This window comes from Oreochromis aureus, linkage group 10 (assembly GCF_013358895.1).
Source record: "Oreochromis aureus strain Israel breed Guangdong linkage group 10, ZZ_aureus, whole genome shotgun sequence".
Lineage (NCBI taxonomy): Eukaryota > Metazoa > Chordata > Actinopteri > Cichliformes > Cichlidae > Oreochromis > Oreochromis aureus.
In genome coordinates this window covers 15,138,675-15,162,906 of record NC_052951.1, presented here as the reverse complement: position 1 = coordinate 15,162,906, position 24,232 = coordinate 15,138,675, and the positions used below count along the sequence as shown (strand labels likewise).

At 40.0% G+C, this 24,232-nt stretch overlaps 3 protein-coding genes, 2 long non-coding RNA genes and 3 other non-coding genes across 9 annotated transcripts; 5 read left to right on the top strand and 3 right to left on the bottom strand.

Moving 5' to 3' along the window:
* The first annotated feature begins 588 nt into the window (after positions 1–588).
* On the top strand, positions 589–4,864 carry ddx52 (DEAD (Asp-Glu-Ala-Asp) box polypeptide 52). Its single transcript, XM_039617909.1, has 15 exons — positions 589–748; positions 979–1,225; positions 1,366–1,505; positions 1,647–1,832; positions 1,930–2,073; positions 2,227–2,338; positions 2,418–2,490; positions 2,602–2,805; positions 2,896–2,986; positions 3,128–3,250; positions 3,344–3,494; positions 3,575–3,650; positions 3,924–3,995; positions 4,112–4,408; positions 4,710–4,864. The coding sequence occupies exons 1-15, from the start codon at positions 662–664 to the stop codon at positions 4,744–4,746; spliced, it is 2,040 nt and encodes a 679-aa protein (XP_039473843.1). The 5' UTR covers positions 589–661; the 3' UTR covers positions 4,747–4,864.
* Positions 4,865–5,447: 583 nt separating this feature from the next.
* rpl23a (ribosomal protein L23a) lies at positions 5,448–8,120 on the top strand. The gene is made up of 5 exons (XM_031731363.2): positions 5,448–5,584; positions 6,537–6,717; positions 6,973–7,149; positions 7,793–7,862; positions 8,054–8,120. The coding sequence occupies exons 1-5, from the start codon at positions 5,515–5,517 to the stop codon at positions 8,066–8,068; spliced, it is 513 nt and encodes a 170-aa protein (XP_031587223.2). The 5' UTR covers positions 5,448–5,514; the 3' UTR covers positions 8,069–8,120.
* LOC116313624 lies at positions 6,768–6,839 on the top strand. The gene has a single exon (XR_004198961.1). It is a non-coding gene; the product is annotated as a small nucleolar RNA Z17 (small nucleolar RNA).
* Positions 7,652–7,723, top strand: LOC116313625. The gene has a single exon (XR_004198962.1). It is a non-coding gene; the product is annotated as a small nucleolar RNA Z17 (small nucleolar RNA).
* LOC116313623 lies at positions 7,909–7,977 on the top strand. Its single transcript, XR_004198960.1, has one exon. It is a non-coding gene; the product is annotated as a small nucleolar RNA SNORD42 (small nucleolar RNA).
* A 2,549-nt stretch (positions 8,121–10,669) lies between the features above and the next one.
* birc2 (baculoviral IAP repeat containing 2) lies at positions 10,670–17,251 on the bottom strand. 2 transcript variants are annotated; one of them, XM_039618539.1, is made up of 12 exons: positions 16,526–17,251; positions 16,166–16,446; positions 14,820–15,122; positions 14,020–14,308; positions 13,222–13,321; positions 13,007–13,085; positions 12,861–12,909; positions 12,210–12,452; positions 12,001–12,099; positions 11,487–11,642; positions 11,339–11,380; positions 10,670–11,207 (listed from the first exon to the last, which is right to left on the bottom strand). In XM_039618539.1, exons 1-12 carry the CDS (start codon positions 16,617–16,619, stop codon positions 11,014–11,016), a joined length of 1,929 nt encoding a protein of 642 aa, XP_039474473.1. In that variant the 5' UTR covers positions 16,620–17,251; the 3' UTR covers positions 10,670–11,013. The 2 variants fall into 2 exon arrangements, with proteins under 2 accessions (XP_039474473.1, XP_039474475.1); XM_039618541.1 differs by lacking the exon at positions 14,820–15,122.
* A 583-nt stretch (positions 17,252–17,834) lies between these two features.
* On the bottom strand, positions 17,835–18,939 carry LOC120442290. Its single transcript, XR_005614642.1, has 3 exons — positions 18,764–18,939; positions 18,416–18,582; positions 17,835–18,109 (listed from the first exon to the last, which is right to left on the bottom strand). It is a non-coding gene; the product is annotated as an uncharacterized LOC120442290 (long non-coding RNA).
* A 3,858-nt stretch (positions 18,940–22,797) lies between these two features.
* On the bottom strand, positions 22,798–23,523 carry LOC120442289. The gene is made up of 4 exons (XR_005614641.1): positions 23,442–23,523; positions 23,157–23,273; positions 22,937–23,040; positions 22,798–22,840 (listed from the first exon to the last, which is right to left on the bottom strand). It is a non-coding gene; the product is annotated as an uncharacterized LOC120442289 (long non-coding RNA).
* Between the last annotated feature and the right edge of the window lie 709 nt (positions 23,524–24,232).

Sequence of the window (24,232 nt, the reverse complement as noted above, 5' to 3'; positions counted from 1 at the left end):
AATTGAATTGCTACTTTGGGTCACCATCCACCATTAAATGTTGCTGCTGCTGCAAAAATCAGAATGAATGAGATACGCTCTACTCTAAAATTTCATCAAAAACAGTCTTGTGCAGAAGTGTTAGTTTTTAGTCCACTTCAAGATATCAGGAGAGTATCTTGATTAAATTCCTCAGAATGAGTGGCAGTTGCTTTGAACAGCTGCTCACAACACTATGGAAGTAAAACAGTAGAGTTAGTACTTTCAGATTGTTGAATCATGTTAATCTGTTAGCATCACTTTCACAGGTTACGCAGTCGTATGTTTATGAATTGTAGCAAACACACAAAAGAATAAACAAAATCCTTGAAGTAACAACTCCTACACAATTTTCTTCTAAATAGGCCAGAATCGGGAGAATATGGTTTATGACTGATAAGCCCACATAATTATATATGTGTGTGTGTGTGTGTGTGTATATATATATATATATATATATATATATATATATATATATATATGTATATATATATATATATAAAACATACAAAAGGATAATTAGTGTAAAGTTGCCTCACTCGCTGTAACACTCACAGCCCACAGGGGGCGCCAGAGGCGAGAGGTGGATGATCTGGATGTTGATTAGTGATGCCTGGTCGGGGCACACCACGCTGTTGTAGAAATGGACGCGTTCGAGTTGTTTCGGAAACTCGGAGTTGGAGCTAAATTTGACCTGAAGAGGTTTGGTCAGGACGCCGCTCGGTTTAAGGTAAGCTTTATAGTGTAGCTGATGACGTATTGGATGAAAACTGGGAATAGTTAACAGCAGCATGAACTATGGTTTAATGCATTTTAGCTAACCTCGAGTTTTGCTGTCCTGCTTGTGTAGCACTTTAACGTTTTAGGGAAGTCGTTGTGCTTAATACATGTATTTGAAGAATAGTACAACCCTAACACTCACACATACATGTTCACACACGTTTGTGTATCGTTTTGTAGCCCGTGAGGAGTCACACAGAAGAAGCTTCTCCCGATCCTCTCTCTGCGATTGATTATTTTGCCACAGCCAATGGAGCCCAGAGCTGGACCCAGGCACAGGAGGAAGAGGAGGGCAGGGAAGAATATGAGGGAAGTGAAGATGGAGATTCCGACATAGGAGGCAAAAGAAAGCGCAAAGAGGAGGAGAGAGATGTGAGGACCAAAAAGAAGAAGAAAAAGACCAAAAGCAACCAAGTGGAGGTGAAAGGTAAAGAAGCAGTAGTAGTAAAGGATGCAGTTTTTAAGTGTTCACTATGGAAACCTTGTATTACAAAAATATCGAGTGACATTTAGAATGAACACGATCTAGCTGTTCACTCCTGTTTGATGTCTTCTGTCTGACTGAAGCTGGCGGTGAACTGCTGAAAGAGACGCAGGGCACTGGCATCACCTGGACCTCCTCTTTGGACAGAAAGATCCAAAACCTTCCGAGTGATGGGAAGGAGAAATCTTCAATGAAGAGGCTGAAGCATCTTCATCAGGAAAAGGTCCTCACTGAGCTACATCTTAGAAGTAAAATAAAGAGATTCTGCAAAATTTTAAAACTGCTTCTTAGTGGTGAAATGCTCTGCAGAGCTACTGCTGTCCCCCTATCCGCCATCAAATAAAGTATTTCTCTTTCATTCTAGGTCAATCGTATTCGCGCCCAAAACCGCATAAATGTGCACGGCTGTGACATACCTGACCCTGTGTGCACATTCGAGGAGCTGCAGTCCGAGTATCGCCTCAACCCGCGTGTCCTTCAGAACCTCAGAGACGCCGGACTGAGTTCCCCAACGCCGATACAGATGCAGGCGATGCCCCTCATGATGCATGTAAGCACGCACGCTCGTCCTCATTTCTTTGGTTTGGGATTAGTTCACAGACGATGATTTTCTGAGGGTTTCACTCTTGGTTTGGTTTGTCTGTCAGGGTCGGGAGCTGCTGGCCTGCGCTCCCACGGGATCTGGGAAGACTTTGGCTTTCTGTCTCCCACTGCTCGCTCAGCTGCAGCAGCCAGCCAATCAGGGCTTCAGAGGTGTGATCATCTCCCCAACCAGAGAGCTGGCCAGCCAGGTATGCAGCATAAATTAGAAAGTGATCCTTTTAAAAAGTAAGGAGGCCTTGCCTGCTATGAACGACAGCAGCTGGTGATAGATAAAGAATGATAAGGGACTGACTTCCTGTGTTTTCAGCAGTGTTTGGTCATTGTTGTTGAATTGTGTTCAGACCTACAGAGAGCTGCTCCGTCTGTCAGAGGGAGTCGGATTTAGAGTTCACATCATAGACAAAGCGTCACTAGCGGCTAAGAAATACGGACCAAGGTCAAACAAAAAATACGGTAAGAGATCGTTGGCTCATAGGGGATGAAAAATAAGTAAATCTCACTGGTTTTTAACTCCCAACGTTTCTGTGTGCAGATATACTCGTCAGTACTCCAAACAGACTCATCTTCCTTCTCAAGCAGGATCCTCCAGCTATCGACCTCAGCAGGTGACATTTGATCTGCTCCACTCTGATGGTTTTTGTGTGTCATACCCACTCTATTTGTTACTTTAAAAAAAAAGAAGACAGATGGACGATGTTCTGCGTGTTGCTTTTCAGTGTGGAGTGGCTGATTGTCGATGAGTCCGATAAGCTGTTTGAAGACGGCAAGACAGGCTTCAGGGAGCAGCTGGCCACCATTTTTCTGGCCTGCTCCGGTCCAAAGGTGCGCAGGGCTTTCTTCAGCGCCACTTGCACGGCAGATGTAGAACAGTGGTGCCGCCTGAACCTCGATAACCTGGTTTCTGTAAACATTGGGCACAGGTACGGCTCTAGCTGAAGAACTGCTTACTGCAGCAAATTCATGCCTTCTTTTTTTGTCACAATAGAAACATGGGTGTTTCATCTTTTTAGAAATACAGCTGTGGATACGGTAGATCAGCAGCTGCTGTTTGTCGGGACAGAGAATGGCAAGCTTGTGGCAATGAGGGATATCATCAAAAAGGTAAGGAACTTACTTGATTTCAAAGAGAACAGATTTATTAGTGGTTATCGCATAAACATCTGTTTAAATCATTTCTAATTTCTGATTATTTTATCTTACAAGCTGAGATAAAATAAAAGAGTCCTCTTTTCTGTGTTTCAGGGCTTCCTGCCGCCCATGCTGGTGTTTGTTCAGACTATAGAAAGGGCACGGGAGCTTTTCCATGAGCTGGTGTATGAAGGCATCAACGTGGATGTAATCCACGCAGACCGCACACAGCAGCAGGTACATCAACACACCTAACACTCCTATCATTTATTTCTGTTTCAGTTTATTTATTGAGTGCTCTCATCCTCATCGTTTGGTCCTATGTGTCAGAGAGACAATGTGGTGAACAGTTTCCGCTCCGGGAAGATTTGGGTATTGATCTGCACCGCTCTGCTCGCCAGAGGAATTGACTTCAAAGGCGTAAACCTCGTGCTCAACTACGACTTCCCTACCAGCGCTGTGGAGTACATCCATCGCATTGGTTGGTTTGGACAGTGATCCACAAATAATCAGCCTGTTTCCACTTCGTCTTTGACGTGTATCACTCTCTGTGTCTGTCAGGTCGTACTGGGAGAGCTGGACATCAGGGGAAGGCCGTCACCTTCTTCACAGAGAATGACAAACCTCTGTTGCGCAGGTCGGAAAATAGCAAATTGAGTTAGTTTTTTTAATTGATGTTTTATAACTGTAAATACTTCTTTATTCAAACCCATATCCAGCTGTTAAGACACAATTTAAAAGAATTCTTGGTCTCTATCGTTGGTGTTGCTTTTTTAATAACATAATTTCACTGCAACACAACGATTGCAAGTTTAGGTCACTTCTTGCCATTAATTTATTTTTAAAGCACCCTGAATTTAAATACTGAGCCTGTAGTTTTTCTTTTTTTTCCTATGCTTCTCTCTAACAGCATTGCTAATGTTATAAAACAAGCGGGCTGTCCTGTACCAGACTACATGGTTGGTTTCAAGAAAATACACAGGTAACAAAGCTCCATGTTTGCCTGCACATTTACAGAAATGTTTCCTTTGATTTAATGCTTAATTGCTCCCTGTTGAGTTTTGGTAAGAGCGGTCTGGTCGTTATCTTTTTGTTTAGTAAAGTAAAGCGGAGACTTGAGAAGAAACCTCCCAAGAGAAGCACCATTTGCACAACTCCTCGCTTCTTAATGAAGACCAAAGGCAAAGATCAGAAAAAAGGAAACAAGCGAGCAGCGAGTGGAGAGCAGAAAGGAGAAAACAGAGCTCAAACAACATTGCAGAAGGAGAAAGAGGAAAAGAAGACAAAAGGACAGGGGCTGAAGAAAGGAAATAAAACACAGAAAGAAGGAAAAGAAAAACACAAGAAAGTGTCTCAGAAAACAACATCAGAGACTTCAGGAACCAAGTTACAAAAGTAAGGAGGTGGGGAGGGCTTTCATGCACATTTATCCACTCCAATAAACTACAAACTGCAATCATATCAAACTGTTATGTAAAAAAAAAATAAATACATATATGATAAATGACCCTACACACAACATAAATCCAATTTTCTTAGCATACCATTAGAGTGAAAATCTGAAAAGTTGAAAGTAGTATGGAGCCATAAATTGAAGCCACTTGAATTCACTTGAGATAAAAGGGTTCAACATTTGGTGCAATTTGAGGATGGTAATTAAAAATATTTCTAATATTCATTCTTTCTTCTTCAACAGGAAAAAGGGGAAGAAAACTAAGCTGAAGGCAGACTAGAGGAGTGCGATGCAGATGGACTGATGAAAAGATGGATTTGCAGTCTGATTTATTGCCAACCTTTACATTTGTGCTTTGTAATATGAGAGTATAAAATAAACTTTTATATATGTATAAACTTTTTTTGGCATTTTATTACATTTGCTTACCTGACTGAACATAATTTGTATATTTGTTAATAAAGATGATGACTGTGAAAGTACATTAAACAGCAACTGGGTATTTTTGATTAGAAATAAACTATAAACTGTAAGTTATTCTACTATTGAAGGCCAGCTATGACGGACTGTGCCCTAAAATGTTTAATTTCATCACACCATTTCTGGTCAATCCTTCACCAGACTTTAAGTGTTGCATTAACACTTTAAGGGTAACTTAAAAAAATGGGTATTCATACACAGAGATATAATAACTGTATGTTATTAAATCAGGCGAAATTTCTTTATAAATATAAATTTCTTTATATATAAAATTTGAAATAAATTTCTTGCCAGTCTAAACTGTTGAAACCTAACTGAAACCTAATTTCTTCAATAATTGCACATACAGCACTGTAACAACAGTCTGGTGCTTAAAGTGAGGGGAGATATGTTTATCTAATTACGTAATTATTTTTTCATGAATTTATATAAAGAAAGAAAAGATTATTGTAATAAATTTGAGAGTCATGCAAACAAAGTATTTTCGTAGCAACGTGATAGCAAAAAAGCAAATGCATGGGATCTGGTTTCCTAACTATCGCGATACATTTGCTATGAGATCTCGCCCATGCAGTATACTGCAGGAAACCCCGTTCAGTCTTCCTTTCTCAACATGGCACCGAAGGTGAAGAAGGAAGGTTCGTGAATCTAGCAGTTTTGAATGAATAAATCGTATATTTTAGTTGAATTGGTGCCTCTATTTGTACCGTATGTGTACGGTATGAAGGAATATAGTGAAAGTGTTTTGTTTGAGCTCAGGTTATTGCTGTCAGAGCTGTAAATATGTGGATATCTCAAGAGTGTGGGTCCGGCATGTAGTTTGTAACGTGATGCTGGCTAAGCTAAGCTAAATCAAGCCGCTGTTGATGAAATCGCATGTATTTACAGTTACATTTACTTAATGTTTTCTTGTTAAGTCGTCTCTTATGGACAAGGCTTAGCTAGTTCATCTTATTATGGCTTCATTAACTCAGATATGTCTGCGGATTAGGTGTTTTCGATCATGTTAGCAATGGCCTTAGCTTAGCAGGCTTTAAAACGTTGCATTAGCAACGCGTGAGAGCATCTCTAAATTTCTTTGATGTTATTGAAATTCTGACTGTTGAAGTTTTAGCTGTTGTAGTCAGCGATACTTCCTGTTACGTAAAAAATCCTGAGAGTGTGTTGGTGTGCTAGTAATCTGCCTCCTGGGTATTAATACTGTGTGGATGGCAGATATGGTTGTATGCATACTGAGCAGTAAGAAGTAAACTCCCATGTCTTTTAATCACATGTATCTTAAGATCATATGATTCAATGTAAATACTGACTACCTTTGAAATAGCTGTGAGGCAGATCCATTCAGCATCATTTGTATATGATGCTTATTTTAGTATTTGTGTCAGTGTAAATGTGGATTTCACTGGATCAGCTACAACTCATTACAGAATTCAGTAGATGACCTGCTATGTACATTGAGTCAAGTATGTGGGCCACAGGTTGACTTGGCAGTGCTGTGATATTTTCCAAAGTGTTCTTTGCCATATTGACAAAGCCTAGAATAATGAACAGCTGTCTAATAGTGGTAACTTTCTTTTCCCCCAATCATAGCTGTCCCTGCCAAGACTGAGGCCAAGTCGAAGGCTCTGAAGGCCAAGAAGGCTGTGCTGAAAGGCGTACACAGCCACAGGAAGAAGAAAGTCAGGACTTCTCCCACCTTCCGTCGCCCTAAAACCCTCCGTCTCCGCAGACAGCCCAAATATCCCCGCAAGAGTGCTCCTCGCAGGAACAAGTGAGTTGCAAACAGTGCACGCAGGTCACAAACGAACATGAGCGGACCTTGGTGCATATGATGGTAATAGCGATCAAAGTATGAAAAAGCATGATTCCAGTTTTTTAAACTTCTGATGCACCAATCTGATATTTTTTTAAACATATTTGTAGTGAGGTGTAGTGAATAAGCAGTTAACAATTAATTATATTGTAGAGACTTTGAAATTAAGTGAGGACCTCTGACCAAAAAACTTGTGTGCATTTTATTTTATAGGTTGGATCACTATGCCATCATCAAGTTCCCCTTGACAACAGAGTCTGCTATGAAGAAAATTGAAGATAACAACACACTTGTGTTCATTGTGGATGTCAAGGCCAACAAACATCAGATCAAGCACGCTGTCAAGAAGCTGTATGACATTGACGTCGCCAAAGTCAACACACTCATCAGGTAGAAATCCTCACACAGGCTGAGCTGAAAGCCAACTTCATACAGACCTTTTCAGTCCTTTACACTTTCCCATGAAGGAAGCATTGACTTCATATGTGCAGATCACATGCTGTGCAAGTATCTGGATAAATATGACATTTAAGTGGATGTGCTGAAAACATGACAAGACAAACCAACACATTAGGATATTACAGGAAGATCCCCAAACGATGTTATTGTGGGGGGTTGGGGGTTTAATGTGGCGCTTTCTACCCATTAATTTTGTGTAGCATTGACATGACAGTGGAGGTGTGTGTGTATATTTTTTTTTGGCCTTCTAGTAAATGGTTTGTCTGATATCTGTCCACCTATGTCCCAGTAATCACATTACACTCACCTGGGGATGGCACTGGGCTCCCACTGGTGAAAACCTTGTTTTACTTTTAAGTGTAGGTAATTTTTGCCCGAGCCGAATTAGTCTTTATTCAATTTGCCATATCTGACAGACAATAACAGCCAATTTGGTGCACATGATGGTAATAGCGATCAAAGTATGAAAAAGCATGATTCCAGTTTTTTAAACTTCTGATGCACCAATCTAAAAAAACCTTCTAAACATGTTTGTAGTGAGCAGTAGTCAAAAAAAACATGCTTTCATGTGCAGGCCTGATGGTGAGAAGAAGGCGTACGTCCGTCTCGCACCTGATTACGATGCGTTGGATGTTGCAAACAAGGTGAGCCTTTATTCAGGGGTTGACTTTATGAAGCTAAATCAGTCATGTGCATGTGATGTAAACTTTATATTTGCTCTGAATGTCTGTGATGCATTCAAAGGAACCACTGATGCAAAACAGTGCAGATACAGATGTGTCGACTGTGTTGATGAACATTGTGTAATTAATATCCTTTTTTGTTTTATTTGCAGATTGGCATCATCTAAACAGCAGTCAAAGAGACTTGTGGAATAAAAATAAATATTTGTATAAACAAACTGTTCAGTCGTCTTGTGTGTTTTTTGAAGCGTCATTTACACTTTTGACAAATACTTGAGTTATTGTAATTATGATTCAGTTAAGCTGTGGAAATACTGCTCCATCCTGAAAGTGAAATGTGTGCACTTTTCTCCAGCATATAAAATAATCAGTGCTTATCTAAGAGTTTACATTTAATTATCAACCTGTGAGCGAGTGGCTGTGATCCCTTTTTTTCTTTTTCATGCAAACACACAAATTTGATATCAATTTCTAATTTTAGTTTTTTAGTACAAATTTCAGTGCTTTGATAACAATGAGAACCTGCTAAATTTATTAGTTTAAGCTCTCCTGATAGCCAGTTTGAGATTGACTGTATTTACACAGTTCATATACACCATCTACACTAGTGACTGCACCTTGCATCCCAAAAACCGATCCCCCTCCCATATCCATAAATGGGTGACTACATGGAGAGGGTGTCCTCCTTTAAGTTCCTTGGTACCCACATATTTGAGGACCTATCTTGGACCACAAACACAAAAGCCCTGGTGAAGAAAGCCCAGCAGCACCTCCCATTTCCTGAGGGTTCTGAGATATAACAGGCTGCAAACTGACCTACTAGTGTTCTTCTATCGAGCCACAATCGAGAGTGTGCCGGTGCACGCTATCCCCGTGTGGTACGCTGGTTGCATAACAGCCGATAAAAAGACTAAAGAGGGTCATCAGAACTGCAGAGAAGGTGATCGGCTGTCCACTCTCCACCCTGGACTCCATTGCTGGCTCTAGATGTCGCTCCAGAGCCTGGGTAATTATAAAAGACCACCTCCATCCTAACCACCACCTCTTCAACATCCTGCCTTCAGGAAAAAGGTTCAGATCCATTAGGTGCAAAACCAATAGACCAAAGAACAGCTTTTACCTGTGGGCTGTCAGAACCATAAATGCAAATTAAGAGTTTTTTACAATCATTCTGTTGCTCCTACTTGCTATTTATTATGTTGTTTTGTGTGTGTGTTTCTTTTTGTTTCCGTGCAATATTTTGGCAGATGTGCAGTTTCCATCCCTCAACGACCATAGCCCCTTCCACCCTTATTTATTATTTATTGCATTGTATTACGATGCCCTTGTACACACCCCTACAATGCTTCCTGTAACCCAAACATTGCATATATAGTGTACATAGTGTTCTTATATTGTTTTTCTTCTTCTCTCTTGTATATTGTTTTCTTTACTTTCACGCCTTTGTGGCCTTACTACCTAATTTCCCTGTACAAGCAACTGTACGCTGACAATAAAAGTTCTAAGCTCTGATATGTGTAAATTAGAGCTAATGTGTTAGTGTTTTTTAGTTGATGCGACTGTTGAACCAAGTTCCAGGTAAACTGGTCTCATACCAGCAGACTGTAATGTGAAAACTTTTGATAGGAAACACCCCTACTGACGTTACAAATAATAATTTCTATTTAATTTCTCTATAGTAATCTTATTACTTTAGTATGTAGAAAATCATTAATTGTAGCTAGCTGAATGGTTCATCATTTATACCTTGCTGTCACAGCTGTGTGAAAGCTTCTTCCCCCCCCCCCCTCTTCCTAAAACTAAACTGAATGTGACAGGCAGGTTTTATAATAAATTTGACTACAGATGACAGGATTCTTGAGAGTGTGAACTTCACCATGAGCAGCACGCTCAGTGAACGCCATGAATCCCAGAAGCATGTGTGCAGAGCCAAAGTCCCACAGACTCACTCTGGAAATCAGTTTTTCTGTATCTGGTCTATACAGAAATATTACACTTGAAAAGCACATCATGGTGACAATTTATTTCTATGTCTAAACAGGACAATATGCTATTTGAATAATTACACTTTCTTTAGCCATGAATTTGACAATATTTAGTTTTTAATCAATTATTTGATTTGTTGCATTATTTGTTATTGTTTTGTCATGCTGACCACTTATGCTGAAGAGACTGAGGACATGTCATGAAAGTCTTGCCAAAGGTGTAAGCTAACACTAGTGACAAAACATTGGCACATGCAAGTTTACTGAAATGTATAAAGACTACTTTTAAAATATCTTTAAGCTGTCGTTTTTGTGAATACAGTACATAAAGTCAACGTCTAATGTGTCCTAATGTTAAATGTCAGAAAATCAATAAGTGTGATCTATGCCATCTGTAATTGTTCCTGTCACCAGACAATCACAGTCCTTGCATTACTTGTGTATTGAAAGCATCAACCTACTGTACATGGCTCCCCTGTAATCATCTGGTGCAGTTTCTATTTGTGGCTTAATTTAAAGAGTGAACATATGGTGAGGTGGGGGTACGGCTATCACAGGGTAGCTTGCACTGACACTTTCTTTGGCACATGCAGGTTAATGTTTGACAAACTAGGACAATTAATATACCAACAGTAGTGAAAGCAATGCTGCTACAGTCATGATTGTTGTTTAACAATTACCGTCATCAGGCTTCATAGAATCCATGATTTAAGAGAAAGGTGCCTTTTTATCCCAGTATCAACCACATCCACTGCATGAATGAACAGACCACAATGACAGATGTAACTTTGAAAGTGATTGTTTTATTAAAATTCAAGCATGTCATTGGTAGACAGATTGCACTGAACATTGTGTTTTCATCTATTTTCTGACTTGTTAAGTTTACGGTAAAGTATAAGTAAAAGCATCAGCATTACAACTCTACATCACTTTCAGATACGGTTAGTCTGCGAGCTTTATCTCGTTATGTAGACAAATCTACAAACTTGTGAGTCATACAAGTTGGAAAAAAAAAAAGAAAAAAAAAAAAGAAAAGGTGTGCAATTACCTTGCCACCCTTTCCAATAAATATAAACTGTAGCCTATAGATTAGATTTACATGATAAAACTGACAGCGGACCTCCTGCTTATGAGAGAAAGGTTCGAACTGTGCCTTTAACCAGGCCTCTGCAGATCGGGCACTTTCGCAGTGATGGCGCACACTCTTTACACACCACCAGGTGTCCACAGGGGATGAAGACGATGTTGACCTCTTTATCCATACACACCTTGCAGGTACGCTCCTCCTGTAGGCGCCGCAGCTGCTCCTCCATTGGGAGGTCTGCAATAAAAAAGGCGATTTTTAAAAAAGAGAAAGAAAATATGTAAATGAAGAGATAGCATTTAAACAGTAAAATGAGTTGAACACAAAACAATTTTACAGGATAGTGAGCTCTGCTTAAGGCTACACACCTGAAAGATCCTGGCTTGGCGATGCAGCTTCGATTGACTGAGCTACAAGCAGAAAAGACAACACGTACTTAACCACTGAGCTACAGTTTGATCAGAGTCATTGTTTCCAGTTCAAACCAGTCTATATTTGACCTGCTTACACACATACCCATGAGATCTCTGAGCAGGTGGACGTCATTTTTCTGGATCCAGTTGCGGAAGACCTCAGCTGCAGCGTTTCCCTTTGTGAGGATGAGCTCTATCAACCTGGCAGTCTGCTGCTGGGCAGACGTCTGAGCCAGAAGACCGCTATACTCCTCAGCAGCTGCAGGTAAAGAAGGGCACACGTGAAACACTTTAAACAGCTGAAATAAAAGATGCAACGAAATATTACACTGTTGCACCTCGAGTTATGTTGTACCTTTAGTTATTTAAAACTGAGAGCAGTACTTTAGCAGTACTTGCCCCTGACACCAAAGACTCTAGGTTTGTGCATCGGCACCAGGTGCAGGTCTTTTGTCTCCATGTTTTCAATCACAAAGTAAAACGTAACCCTCTATGATTCGGGTATCGCTGATAAAATTGAGTCTCAGGGATTTTCATTTGTTATTTAACCAAGAATGGATGTGAATTCAGACAAAAATTGTGTTTGTTGAGATTTGAGGGCTTAAAAATTTACATACTCAACACATTCTGATCTCTTAAATGCTCCAACACTGGCTCGACACTTTTTAGTCGTTGGATCAAAGCTGCCTGGTGTCTCTTCACAAAGGTGAAACCATCTGAAAGGAAAGGAAATATTATCATTTCACTGCAACAGAACACCTGAATGGATTTGATTTTACATTTCCATAAACTAAGGGCGTGAGAACAGTATCAATGTCAACTCCACCTGATGCCATCGCCTCTGCCAGCATCTCTCGCTCCTCTTCCCTTTTCTGATCTTCTGCACTTAGCAGGTCTGAGACCAGCTCCTGGACTGTCCTGTAGTTCTCTCCACTGGTCAGGATTTTGCTCTGGACCGTTTGCTTGACTAGACTTCGCTCAAAGCCCATCTCTAAAGCAGACTTTATCACGGGGGTGTTCATCATGATGGCATCCTCAGACCGCTCCTCTCCAGGACCGAGGTGAACCACTGAGTGAAGAGAAAGCAGACATTTATGGATTTCAGTTTTAACAGAAAACAAAGAGCACCAGTCTCTCCGATCAGAATATGAGAAAATTTTTGTTCATCAGACTCATAAAATTGTTAACGATCCTATATCCTTTCTTTGGAGCGTGAGTTATCACCCTCAACTGCTCTCAGTCCTCCCAACATCTATTTCACTTTTAAATAAGGACTCAGCTCAGTTTAAAAGGTCTGGAATCATATTGTTGTGTAAGTATATTATGGTAAAATTAATTTTTATCTTGTCTTATTTTGCTGGTTTCAGATCCTATGTGGGACAATAAAGTTTATTCTTTTCTTATCTTAAATATTCTTTTTGGGGAGATTTTAACAAACCTTTAAAAAATGTAAAGAATTTCATTTTTCCAAACTCACCTGGTGGATCCACAAACTCTCTGGAGTTATTGTCTCCATTTGTTAAAAGCTATTGTGGAAAAAAAGGGAGAAAACAGCATTTTTTTAATGACTTGTTCCAAATCACTCGTTTGAAGTAAATCTCAGATGTGTTGGTCTTTACTAACTTGCTCAAAAAGTCGAGGAAATCGAGCTTGGATCTGGTGAACAAAGTCTTGTCCTTTCTCCTGGAGCAAATATTCACACCTGCAGTTAAAAGAGGTACAAACATTCATGAACCACCGCAGGTACGCATACCATTTGCCTAAGCAGCGCTTTTCTACAGCACACTGTGTTCTGGATAAAACTGACGACAAATCGACTTTACAACAGCAGCACTTACCGAGGAAACCACTTAGCATGTTCCACCCATGGATCATCTCCAGACTCCCAGCATCGCAGGCCTCCATCGCAACAGAAACACTTGACGTCATCATTACGACCTTCAGGAGGGGCAAACAAAGAGCCTTCAGTTTCAGTACGTAGCTTTGGGCAAATTTAAGAAATGGGGGGGAAAAAAACCCCCCCCCAAAACCAAAACACACACTCTGAACTTCTTTTCACTTCTTTCATTTCACCTTTAGCTCGAAAGCACTGATCTCATCACATTGAGATGCTTCATTTAGTTTCGTTATGACACTTGAGTTTATAACCAGGTGTCCCCCTTGATATGCTTTATTTGAGGACTTTCCAGTGAAATCAGAGAAACTCGATAAGAAAAACACTTCTGTGGAACTCCCTCAGAAACAGCAGGAAAACCCTCCGACATTACAACCACTTCATGTAAAGGAAAGATTCTGAGTAAATTCCCAGGAAGATTATCCCCTAGTAAGCATTTCTTATAATGACCAAAGTCAAACGAAACTTTTTCATCTGTGATTTGCAAGTGTCTGACTTGGAACTAAAACATACAAATTAATGTGATTTTTCATCCATATTAATTTTGTATATTGAAACTAGCATTAACTGCCTTTTTGGCCACTTTAGAAGAACACAGCACCCTATGAATACAGCACCTTATTTACAGACAGCAGCCAATGAGTAGCATAACCTCTCAATAAAAAAAATTCGACAGGCCAATTAATGAAGGTAAGTCAGTCACAGTCACTGAACAGGTGTGCCTCTTTGACAGCATCCGTACCTACGTAGTAGAAGCCAGCTTTAGCCAGCTGCTCTGGGCGGACAGGGATACGTGATGGCCAGTTAACAAAAGTGAGCAGCCTCTCCTCACTCTGCTGCATGGCAGGGTTGGACACATTGGTGAGGACTGTGGCTCCTGAAGACATCTGGGAATTCGCAGCTAAGGATGCAGTTGCTGCTGCACCAGCTAGCGACACGTTGTCAGCCCTGTCACCTCGGACAAAGCGACAGTTCGGATAATGCCTCTGGTGTTCAGATATGGCTCTGTCCCCTGGCTCCCAGTTACTTAGCTGCAAAGGGAAAAAAGGGGGGGGGGAACAAACTTCTGTTAGGATGTTTTCAGTTTGGTGTCTGAATGATGTGGCGCATCTTTATAACACTGCCTTACATTTTTATATTGTAAACTAACTGTTTCAACAAAGGGCTTTAAGCAGAATAAACCCAGTACAAACAACAACACGATCGCGGCGATCGTGGCTCAAGAGTTGGGAGTTCGTCTTGTAATCGGAAGGTTGCCGGTTCGAGCCCCGGCTTGGACAGTCTCGGTCGTTGTGTCCTTGGGCAAGACACTTCACCCGTTGCCTACTGGTGGTGGTCAGAGGGCCCGGTGGCGCCAGTGTCCGGCAGCCTCACCTCTGTCAGTGCGCCCCAGGGTGGCTGTGGCTACAATGTAGCTTGCCATCACCAGTGTGTGAATGTGTGTGTGAATGGGTGGATGACTGGATATGTAAAGCGCTTTGGGGTCCTTAGGGACTAGTAAAGCGCTATATAAATACAGGCCATTTACCATAACACACACACCTGTCCTCCACAACTGAAGCAGGCCACTCGATCGCCCTGCCCTAGGTAATAGAAGCCAGCTTTGGCGAGTTCGGCAGGCATGATGATTGAGAGCGTCCAGGAATGGAAGGTGTCCAGGCGGTCTTGCTCTCTGCGCATGGTTGGGTTGTGGCACGTTGGTCTCTGGTGGGACATGTCCTCAACACCTCGGGAGGTGAGTGGGCTGGAGGGCGGAGGAGCGGAGAAGGCCATATTCAGGTAGCCAACAGGCTCTTCGCCTTGGCTTACTGCTGTGTTAGCAGTAGCTGGGCCTGGACCAGAAAGCTAGATAAAAGATAAAAAAACTTACTCAGACAGCTCAGTGCCTCTGGGCACTAATCTAATCTATTAATCTTACCGTGAAGAACTATTAAGAATAACAGTTTTAAAAGAAATTGAGAGAATTGTAACATATCTCAGAATGAATCAGAAAAACCTTAAACGATCAATTTTTTTAAAAGATCGCTTACTTTAATCTAACATCAAAGGGATTATAACACTTGTAAATGATTAATTTAATCTAATCTATCCGTGTTTGAACAAGGCATTGTGTTACCTGTGAGTCATCATGTTAAAAAGGTGACTGATCATTAGAAAAACCCTGTCAATTATATTTGCACAGCTGAGAACTGTTCTGATAATAGAACAATAATTTTGCCCAGCTGAGCCTCAAAATTCCCAGTTCCTCAAAGGTTCTTGCTCTAATGTGTACCACTACCACCAACTGAAAACCAAAAACTACCCCTAATTAGAATAGGAAAATGTGGAAGATGGTGTACCACCCACATTAGAGTCTCATTAAATGATACCGCTAAAAGGCTGACTGAGCTTGTTTGTGAAGGTAGCGGTACACAGAGTTGTGTTAAAGTTCTCAATGTTTTTGGAAATTACCTGATGGAATAACTAATTTCTTGAATCAAGAATATTCTGGCAAGTTCTTTACTATTATTTATTTTTTTAAAGAAAACTTTTAGACTGATCAAATCCACAAAGCATGATCCTCTAGACCAGGGGTAGGGAACGTTAGTCCTTGAGAGCCGGTCTCCTGCAGGTTTTAGATCTACCACACCTGAATCAAATGATTAGTTCATTACCAGGCCTCTGGAGAACTTCAAACATGTTGAGGAGCTAATTTAGCCATTTAAATCAGCTGTGTTGGATCAAGGACACATGTAAAACCTGTAGGACACCGGCTCTCGAGGCCTGGAGTTCCCTACCCCTGCTCTAGACCACAGGTGTCGAATGTCTGAAAAAAGCCATTTCTAAGTGACTCCAAAATTTGAGTGGTAATAACTCTTATTTGAAGAAGCATGCATTGATGATCTTACTGGTATCGCTGGGACAATGCGGAGAGGGGAGAAGGCGGAATGAGAAGAGGAGAGGAGGTTGGCTGTAGATGGGAGGCTCTGGATGAAGGAGCAGGAAGGAGAGAGCTGTCGGTGTTTCTCTGTTGGACAGTCGCCGGGCTGCCAGCCCTCAGCTGTCACATTACATCTGAAACACTGCACGCGGTCACCCACGCCGGTGTAGAACCAACCTGCTCTCGCCAGACTTCGTTCAGTGACGGCAGATGTTGGGAAGCGAGCAAAGGTTGAGATGCGGAAGAGCTCTAGAGGATAAAAACAAGTTGGTTGAGTTTCGAAGGTGAGCTACAAATAAATTCAAATGAATAAAAAAAATATATATACCTGAGGAGTTATCATATTGCAGTTCAGGTGGAGGCCCATTGCGAAACAGACCCATTAAAAACTGATTGTTTTTGAGCTGAAGAAGAGTTTCCATTTTGGGAATTTAGTGCAGTAGATAAGGAAAAAGAGATGTCCCTCTGAGGGAGAGGGGTTTGAGAAAACCCAAGGTCTTGCTCTCTCACACAAACACACTCAGTAATGCTGAAGAGGTAAGCAGACGAATGGATAAGGATACAAAAGAGGAGGGAACTCTTAGCTAGATCAAGATAATTAAAGCTTAAGAGCTCTTGTGCAAAGAAACAAAAGACCTTAGTTTCACCTCAACCATGATGCAATCTTTACTTGCATCCATATTACCTATGCCTAGCAAAGAAGCACACCTGAACCTGAACATTTAACTGCCTAAATGTCAGCATCTCTCTTTTAGCCACAGTTAACGCAGATGAACGTCAAACAAAATCCATCCTCTGCAGTAATGACACAGCGTGAGTAAAATGCACGGGTAAACATGACATCACCCAGGATCGTTATGCACACTTAGGAAACATATCTGACATACCATCAAACCGCTCCAACTCAAACATATAGCATATGGTTGGTGAACAAACAAAACATGTTAAAAATTTGCCTCTAGCAGATGTATACAGGGAGTGCAGAATTATTAGGCAAGTTGTATTTTTGAGGAATAATTTTATTATTGAACAACCACCATGTTCTCAATGAACCCAAAAAACACATTAATATCAAAGCTGAATGTTTTTGGAAGTAGTTTTTAGTTTGTTTTTCTTGGCCCAGTCTTGACGTTTCAGCTTGTGTGTCTTGTTCAGTGGTGGTCGTCTTTCAGCCTTTCTTACCTTGGCCATGTCTCTGAGTATTGCACACCTTGTGCTTTTGGACACTCCAGTGATGTTGCAGCTCTGAAATATGGCCAAACTGGTGGCAAGTGGCATGTTGGCAGCTGCATGCTTGATTTTTCTCAGTTCATGGGCAGTTATTTTGCGCCTTGGTTTTTCCACACGCTTCTTGCGACCCTGCTGACTATTTTGAATGAAACGCTTGACTGTTCGATGATCACGCTTCAGAAGCTTTGCAATTTTAAGACTGCTGCATCCCTCTGCAAGATATCTCACTATTTTTGACTTTTCTGAGCCTGTCAAGTCCTTCTTTTGACCCATTTTGCCAAAGGAAAGGAAGTTGCCTAATAATTATGCGCACCTGATATAGGGTGTTGATGTCATTAGACCACACCCCTTCTCATTACAGAGATGCACATCACCTAATATGCTTAATTGGTAGTGGGCTTTCGAGCCTATACAGCTTGGAGTAAGACAACATGCAGGAAGAGGATGATGTGGACAAAATACTCATTTGCCAAATAATTCTGCACTCCCTGTACGTACGTACACACACACACACACACACACACACACCAAGACCAAGGAATTTGTGCTCTCAAACCCCTCCCCCCATCTTGGACATCCCTTTTGGGGGTGTCTAAGGATTCATAATTCAATAGAAACAAAACAATTAAAAAAAATTAATCCTCCAGGGGTAACACGAGTACCTGCTTTATATCAGCAGAACCTGTAGATGACAAGAAAAAACATACATAAGACATGCTGTAGTTATGTTTCATGGCCATTTCAGCGGTGAAAATCTTGCAGGTTCAATTGATACAATATTACACAGAAACAAACGTCCATAAACTGTTTTGATGCTAAAGCTTAAGTCTCCAAAGTGATATATTTAAAACATAAAATTAGGATCGATTCCTGTCACTTTCGAGAGCTGTTTCGGAGCAAAACCATTACACAACAAATGGCAGCTAGACCTTGTGACAGATCTACTGACCTTCATGTGAAAAATCGGCGGAGCGATCCTATAACCCACCTGATACTGACTTCTTAATAAATCAAAACTGAAAGTCCGAAAGATTCACAAGGAGAGCCCGCATTCGAACGTAGACTCTCATTCTTGGAGGAGAAAAGGGACAATCCTTGCTGTAAACTGAAGTGACAGGTACGGTATTTCCGCCAGGTACTTTCCACACCAGCTGTCTGTAATTACGCAACATGGTTCCTGTCTTAGCCATTTAATGTGTCCTAATAATTAACATGTCACGTTAGGAGGGCACTTGGTTTATTTACATTTTTTTCGCACAATCAAAGCATGAACCAAAACGCACGGTTAGCAAGCAGCTACAGAAAGATATGACATAAGCTGTGCAACGGGCGTTACCTTGCTAATGCTAACGGTTGCTAACATGAATTGCAGTCAGACTTTCCGCTTCGTTAACGCGCGGGGCCACAACATTGAGGAAAGGAAATAAAAACTAGCTGATGTTCATGACGCAAAACGTCAGACGGTACATTATTAGCAACGTGGCGTAGCATGTCCTTTCCACTGATGTGCTAACTCACCGCTTCCCAATATGCTCGGAAAGTCCCGAAAATTCTGGTCACGCCCCCACGAGTTTACTTCCGGTTAAAACGAACCAAAATATGAATGAATCGATAAGATTTCCCACAGGTAAGTCCCTACATCCGAAAGTCTTGCTTGGGGTCCCGAAGGTCGCCACGTTGGATGGATTACAAATTATAAAATCGGCATGTTTTCTGTCAAAAATGTTCTCGCTCGTTTTTCACAGATAAAATCCACTAAAAAATATATAGCTGATAAACTGATTACTGTTAGTTAGTGTATTTGTGTCAGCTCACATTAAACAACACCAAAAGAGCCACATTACATGAGCTAACTCATTAATACTACTCATCTTTTATGTAAGACTTCATGGATGAATTAAAAATATAGAAATGTTCTTACATTTACAGGAAATTCGTAATCCAACAACAGTCTGACACAAGTTTAAATCCTGTCACTTTTAGGATTATTAAATTACATTAAAATAAAAATCATTTTTAAAAATCCCATTAAATAAGGTACTTACATAGAGGGCTTGATGAACACAAGGCAGTCGTTTCGATGCAGTGAATCATTTTAAACCCGTGAATGACTGAATGCATGTGGTTCGGGCTTTCCCTTCACGCCACGCCCCCACAAGTCACAATGGACAGCGTGAAATTCTTAAAATTTCGTCAAGTTTCCCTTCAACGGCAAAATTCAGGTAATTGCCCTCCCCACACGTCCTGCTTAAAACCCTTTGTTTTTAAGTCTTTGTTTTTCTGAATAATTTAAAATTTCAGTATGAATAAAGGTTTCACTGTTCTGCAAATCCCCCCTCGGGGGAAATTTGCTTAACACATTAATGTACCGAGAATCGAGACAGCCCCAAATGCTGTCTAAAGGTACTGAGAGAAAGCAAGTACGCTTGACAGTGGTCTTGGTTCAATTACTGAGTGATCAAGCAGCTTAAAATCACAATTTAAGTATTTACACATTAAAAAAACTGTATTCCAATCTTTTTATTGTATTTAACATCCTGTACACGTTGCCAGTTAGGCAATCTTTCATACATTCTGTCTCTCTCTCTCTCTCTCTCTCTCACACACACACACACACAAACACACACACACACACACCCCTCTTTAGGCTGTAGGAAGAAGCTGGAGTGCCCACCCATGTAAGCACAAGGGGAGCATGCACAATGGCTGTGGGTTGGATGACAGATAACATCTGTGTTGCCAGTTGTTATGAAGTGGAATGGGTTGCCATTAATGAAACAAACATGGGGCGGTTCATTTACAAATACATGTCAAAAAACAATTCTAACTTAAGTTTCACACTGTTTTTGTTAGAGAAAAAAAATCAGATTGTTACATATGTAATTTTACACAAAATGTCAGAAATCTGCACAAATCATGAACAACAATTCAAACCTAATTTTCCATGATTTTTTTGAGTTAACCTTCTGAGGTCCAGGGTATAATTGGTCATTTTTGACTACTTTTGATTTTACATTTGTATTTTTACCTTCAAATTGTTTTGTTTATTTATTTATTTAATTTTATTTTGCCTTGCTTGGTATCATTCTTTTCAGCTCCATCTCACATGTCTAAATTTAGTTTTTTTTTTTTCCATTGACATACTGTATTAGCCCAACTGATCTGAAATCACACAAAACACATAAAATCCTAGTAATAGTTAGCAAACTAGAAAGTGCATTTTCTGAAGAAACTGCAGTGTGAATGCTTGAATCTGAATGTATGCACTGAAATGAATTAAATACTGAATATTAAGCTAAAAATGCTGAATTAGCTGGAAAATACAGAATTTGTAACCTGAAAACAAAAGTGCAGAACTTTTGAAAGCTGATTTTCACACAGAAGAAGTTGGAAAATAGCTGAACATGTTTAAAATATAAATTAGAAAAAGATGAGTAATGACAAAAGAAAATTTAGTCAGAAAACCTCTGAATGAAAAAAAACAAAAGTTCATATTCTTCTAATCACTTAAAGAGTGGAATTATGTATTATAAATCTCTAATTCATAAAAAATAATAAAAATAATTGTAAAAACAAATTTGTTGAATTGAACTGAAAAGATGAACAAACATTCTGGAGAAAATACAAGCTTTAATATCCAGGATAATGTTTTTCAGGCATATACACATGTGTATATCATGTTTAATGGTATTACATACATCAATTTGTTTTGTATGTCATAGAAAATAACATAAAAATCTTAAGTCATATTGTACAGCTTCTTTCTGAAAAGAACTTAAATTAATTCAACAAATGTTTTTTTCGAAATACAATAAAAATCATTTTAAAAAGAGACGTTTGCAATGTTTTAAGGTGTTAATAATCTGATCCTGTCATGTGTCTGTTCAACTTTAGTTTTTGGCACAGACTCGATTCTTAAAGAACAAATTACCAAATAATAAACAAATAAAATTGAAATTAAAGTAGCTTTTTTTGTTAAACACTTCACAGGAGAATAAATAAAAATAACAAAATTAAATAAGCAAATAAAAATAATAAGCAACATATGAAATACATGAAAATTCAACTTTTAAAACCACAATCCTGAACCTTTAAATTGTGTTGGTTTCTTAGAACATGGCTGAACAGCTGTTTCTATCGGTCTACTGATCTGTCTACACATCTTTTTATTACTCCATCCATCCTCATCCGCTTTATCCGAAGTCGGGTCGCGGGGGCAGCAGCCTAAGCAGAGAAGCCCAGACCTCCCTCTCCCCAGCCACCTCCTCCAGCTCATCCGGGGGAACACCAAGGCGTTCCCAGGCCAGCCGAGAGATATAATCTCTCCAGCGCGTCCTGGGTCTGCCCCGGGGCCTCCTCCCGGTGGGACATGCCCGGAACACCTCACCCAGGAGGCGCCCAGGGGGCATCCTTGTCAGATGCCCGAACCACCTCAACTGGCTCCTTTTTATTATCCTTTTTATTACTCATTCTTTTTTATGTTTTATTGTAAACAGTGTCCACACAGTGGTAAAAGAGAACTGTATAGAGATTTTTGAGTGAACTCAAACGAAAGCCTAAGGTGGTGACACAGTTTAACACATACAAATAATCAAATAAACACATTAGTCCTTTTTGTGGATAAATAAGTATCATTAGTTTACAGCATTGTTCAGCCATGCCACTAAATGCTTTTTTACACAGTGTTTTAACCTGGGCTCAGACACAAAGTCACAAATTTAGTTAGTCCCTGACTTTGAGTTGTGGTTATGACTAATTATTATACACAAGGCTTAATCTATCTGAACTCTAAGGACACAAATATGAAAAACCTATACTTACCAGCTGATACCCCACACTACACACTAGGTGTGCCATGTGACCTGAAACTTTGGTACAAACTCATCATAATTATTCTGTTAACACTGTTTCTTTAACACTGTTTGTGTTGCTGTTCAGCAGTTTAAAATGTTTTAGACTGGATTACATGGAATGAATTTGAGTTCTCTTGGGGGTTTTTGTGTGTGTTTTGTTCTTAGCAGATTCTTTCTTTACATACTGTTGAATTCCAGTTACCACATTTCTGGTCATATGACATCCTGAGTGCCCACTTAAAAAAATCCCCACAGTTAATTCAACATTAAAACAAAATAAAAATATGTTAAATAAATAAAGGTTTGCTCTGTGATGAAATGTTAAATAAGCATACATTGTACAGAGCACTAACAATGAAAACAATCCTTTAGCCTGTTGATCAGAGAGAGGCAGTCATTATGTCCATTTAAAACCTGTAATCAAAGAGCACAACATTTCTGTGAAACTATAAAGTCCCATATGATCCTCATCATGTCCAGTGACTTCAGAGTGGATCCTCCCTGTCATCCGGCCAGTGTTTGATGTGTGGCAAGCAGCACAGAAGCAGGATAGCTGAGGACTTTAAAAGAAGAGCAGAAAACAGGAACATATGTAGTTGTAAATGTAAATATCAGTGATACTTGTCTTGTCAAAGGGAATAAAATAATGAACTTACACACTCATTTAGGGAGGATCTTGACACTGCACAAAGGAGGCACAGTCAGTCTGACAATGATGGTGATCTGCAGGGATGTTTTCCTGCAGCAACATTCCTGCCGACTGGCCATATGATCCAGAGTAGTTGGTTTGCAATAAACAGAAAGGTGTATATGTTAGGTAGTGTGCACTTAGAGCTGGTCCTAAGAAACAAACACATCCTGTAATAAACTGAATACCTTTAGTAGTGCTGCTGCAAACGTAAAGCCCTTCTATCATGTGTGGTTTCAAAGAAGGTGTTTTGTAGGCTCAGTCACAGAAGCTGTGCAGTCTGTTCAGTCCTGAGTGTCTCAGCTCTGAAGGGATGGATCACAGAGGAAACACCTAAGTACAGATATTAAAATACACTCAAAATAGCACTCATAAGGTCAAGTGAAAACACAATTTAAACACTTTACAAAGAATTAATACATGTTTCCATGAAAATAATGTCATTAACCCTTTTTGTTGTGAGTAAATCTCACCGACTGCTAGTGGGACAAGCTAGAAGGAGGACTTATCACAGAATCTCTCCTGTGCTCCAGATGTGAAGTCTCACGCTCTGATCGTCGGCGATGAAGAAGATGGTGATGATGAAGCCTCTCTGATCTGTGGCATTACAGTTTCTGGCTGCTATGTGCTTCACACTGTTGGATTTTACATGTGAAGCTTGGAGAAGACACAGGAGGACTGTGTCTCTCTTAACAAAAAAAAAAAGAAGAAAAGAAACCTAACAACCTCCCACCGTACCCCCCCACATTCAACTCCCGCCTACTCACTCCACTCAACTCCCCAGCCTCACACCATCCAATGTCTATACAAATGTAGGGTATCAGCTGGTAACAAAAAGCAAGTGAAACATATGTAGTACATATGTAACACTGCTGAAACATTTCTGGCCAGAAATGTGCAGTTATCAGCCAGTGCATTTATCATCCCAGACCCAGACCCACCCTGATAAATGCACTGGCTGAAACATGATAAAAGCTCATAAAAATGTATGTTTCATCGAAAGATTTGTCCAAAAATATAATCATATACTTTTGAAAAAGTTTAAAGATTATAATAAACTGAAATCAATAACATTTTTGTAAATATTATTTCAAAATAGAGGCACAGATAAACTGGCTTAACTGTCATTATTGCTGTAATTAGGTTTTTCTTTTTCTTTTTTTTCTTATTCTTTTTTTTTTTTTTTTTTTAAAAAGCAACCTTTAGTCATTGTTGTTTATTCAGAAACAATGAAGAAGCTGTTGAACATTTATGTGTTGTGTGG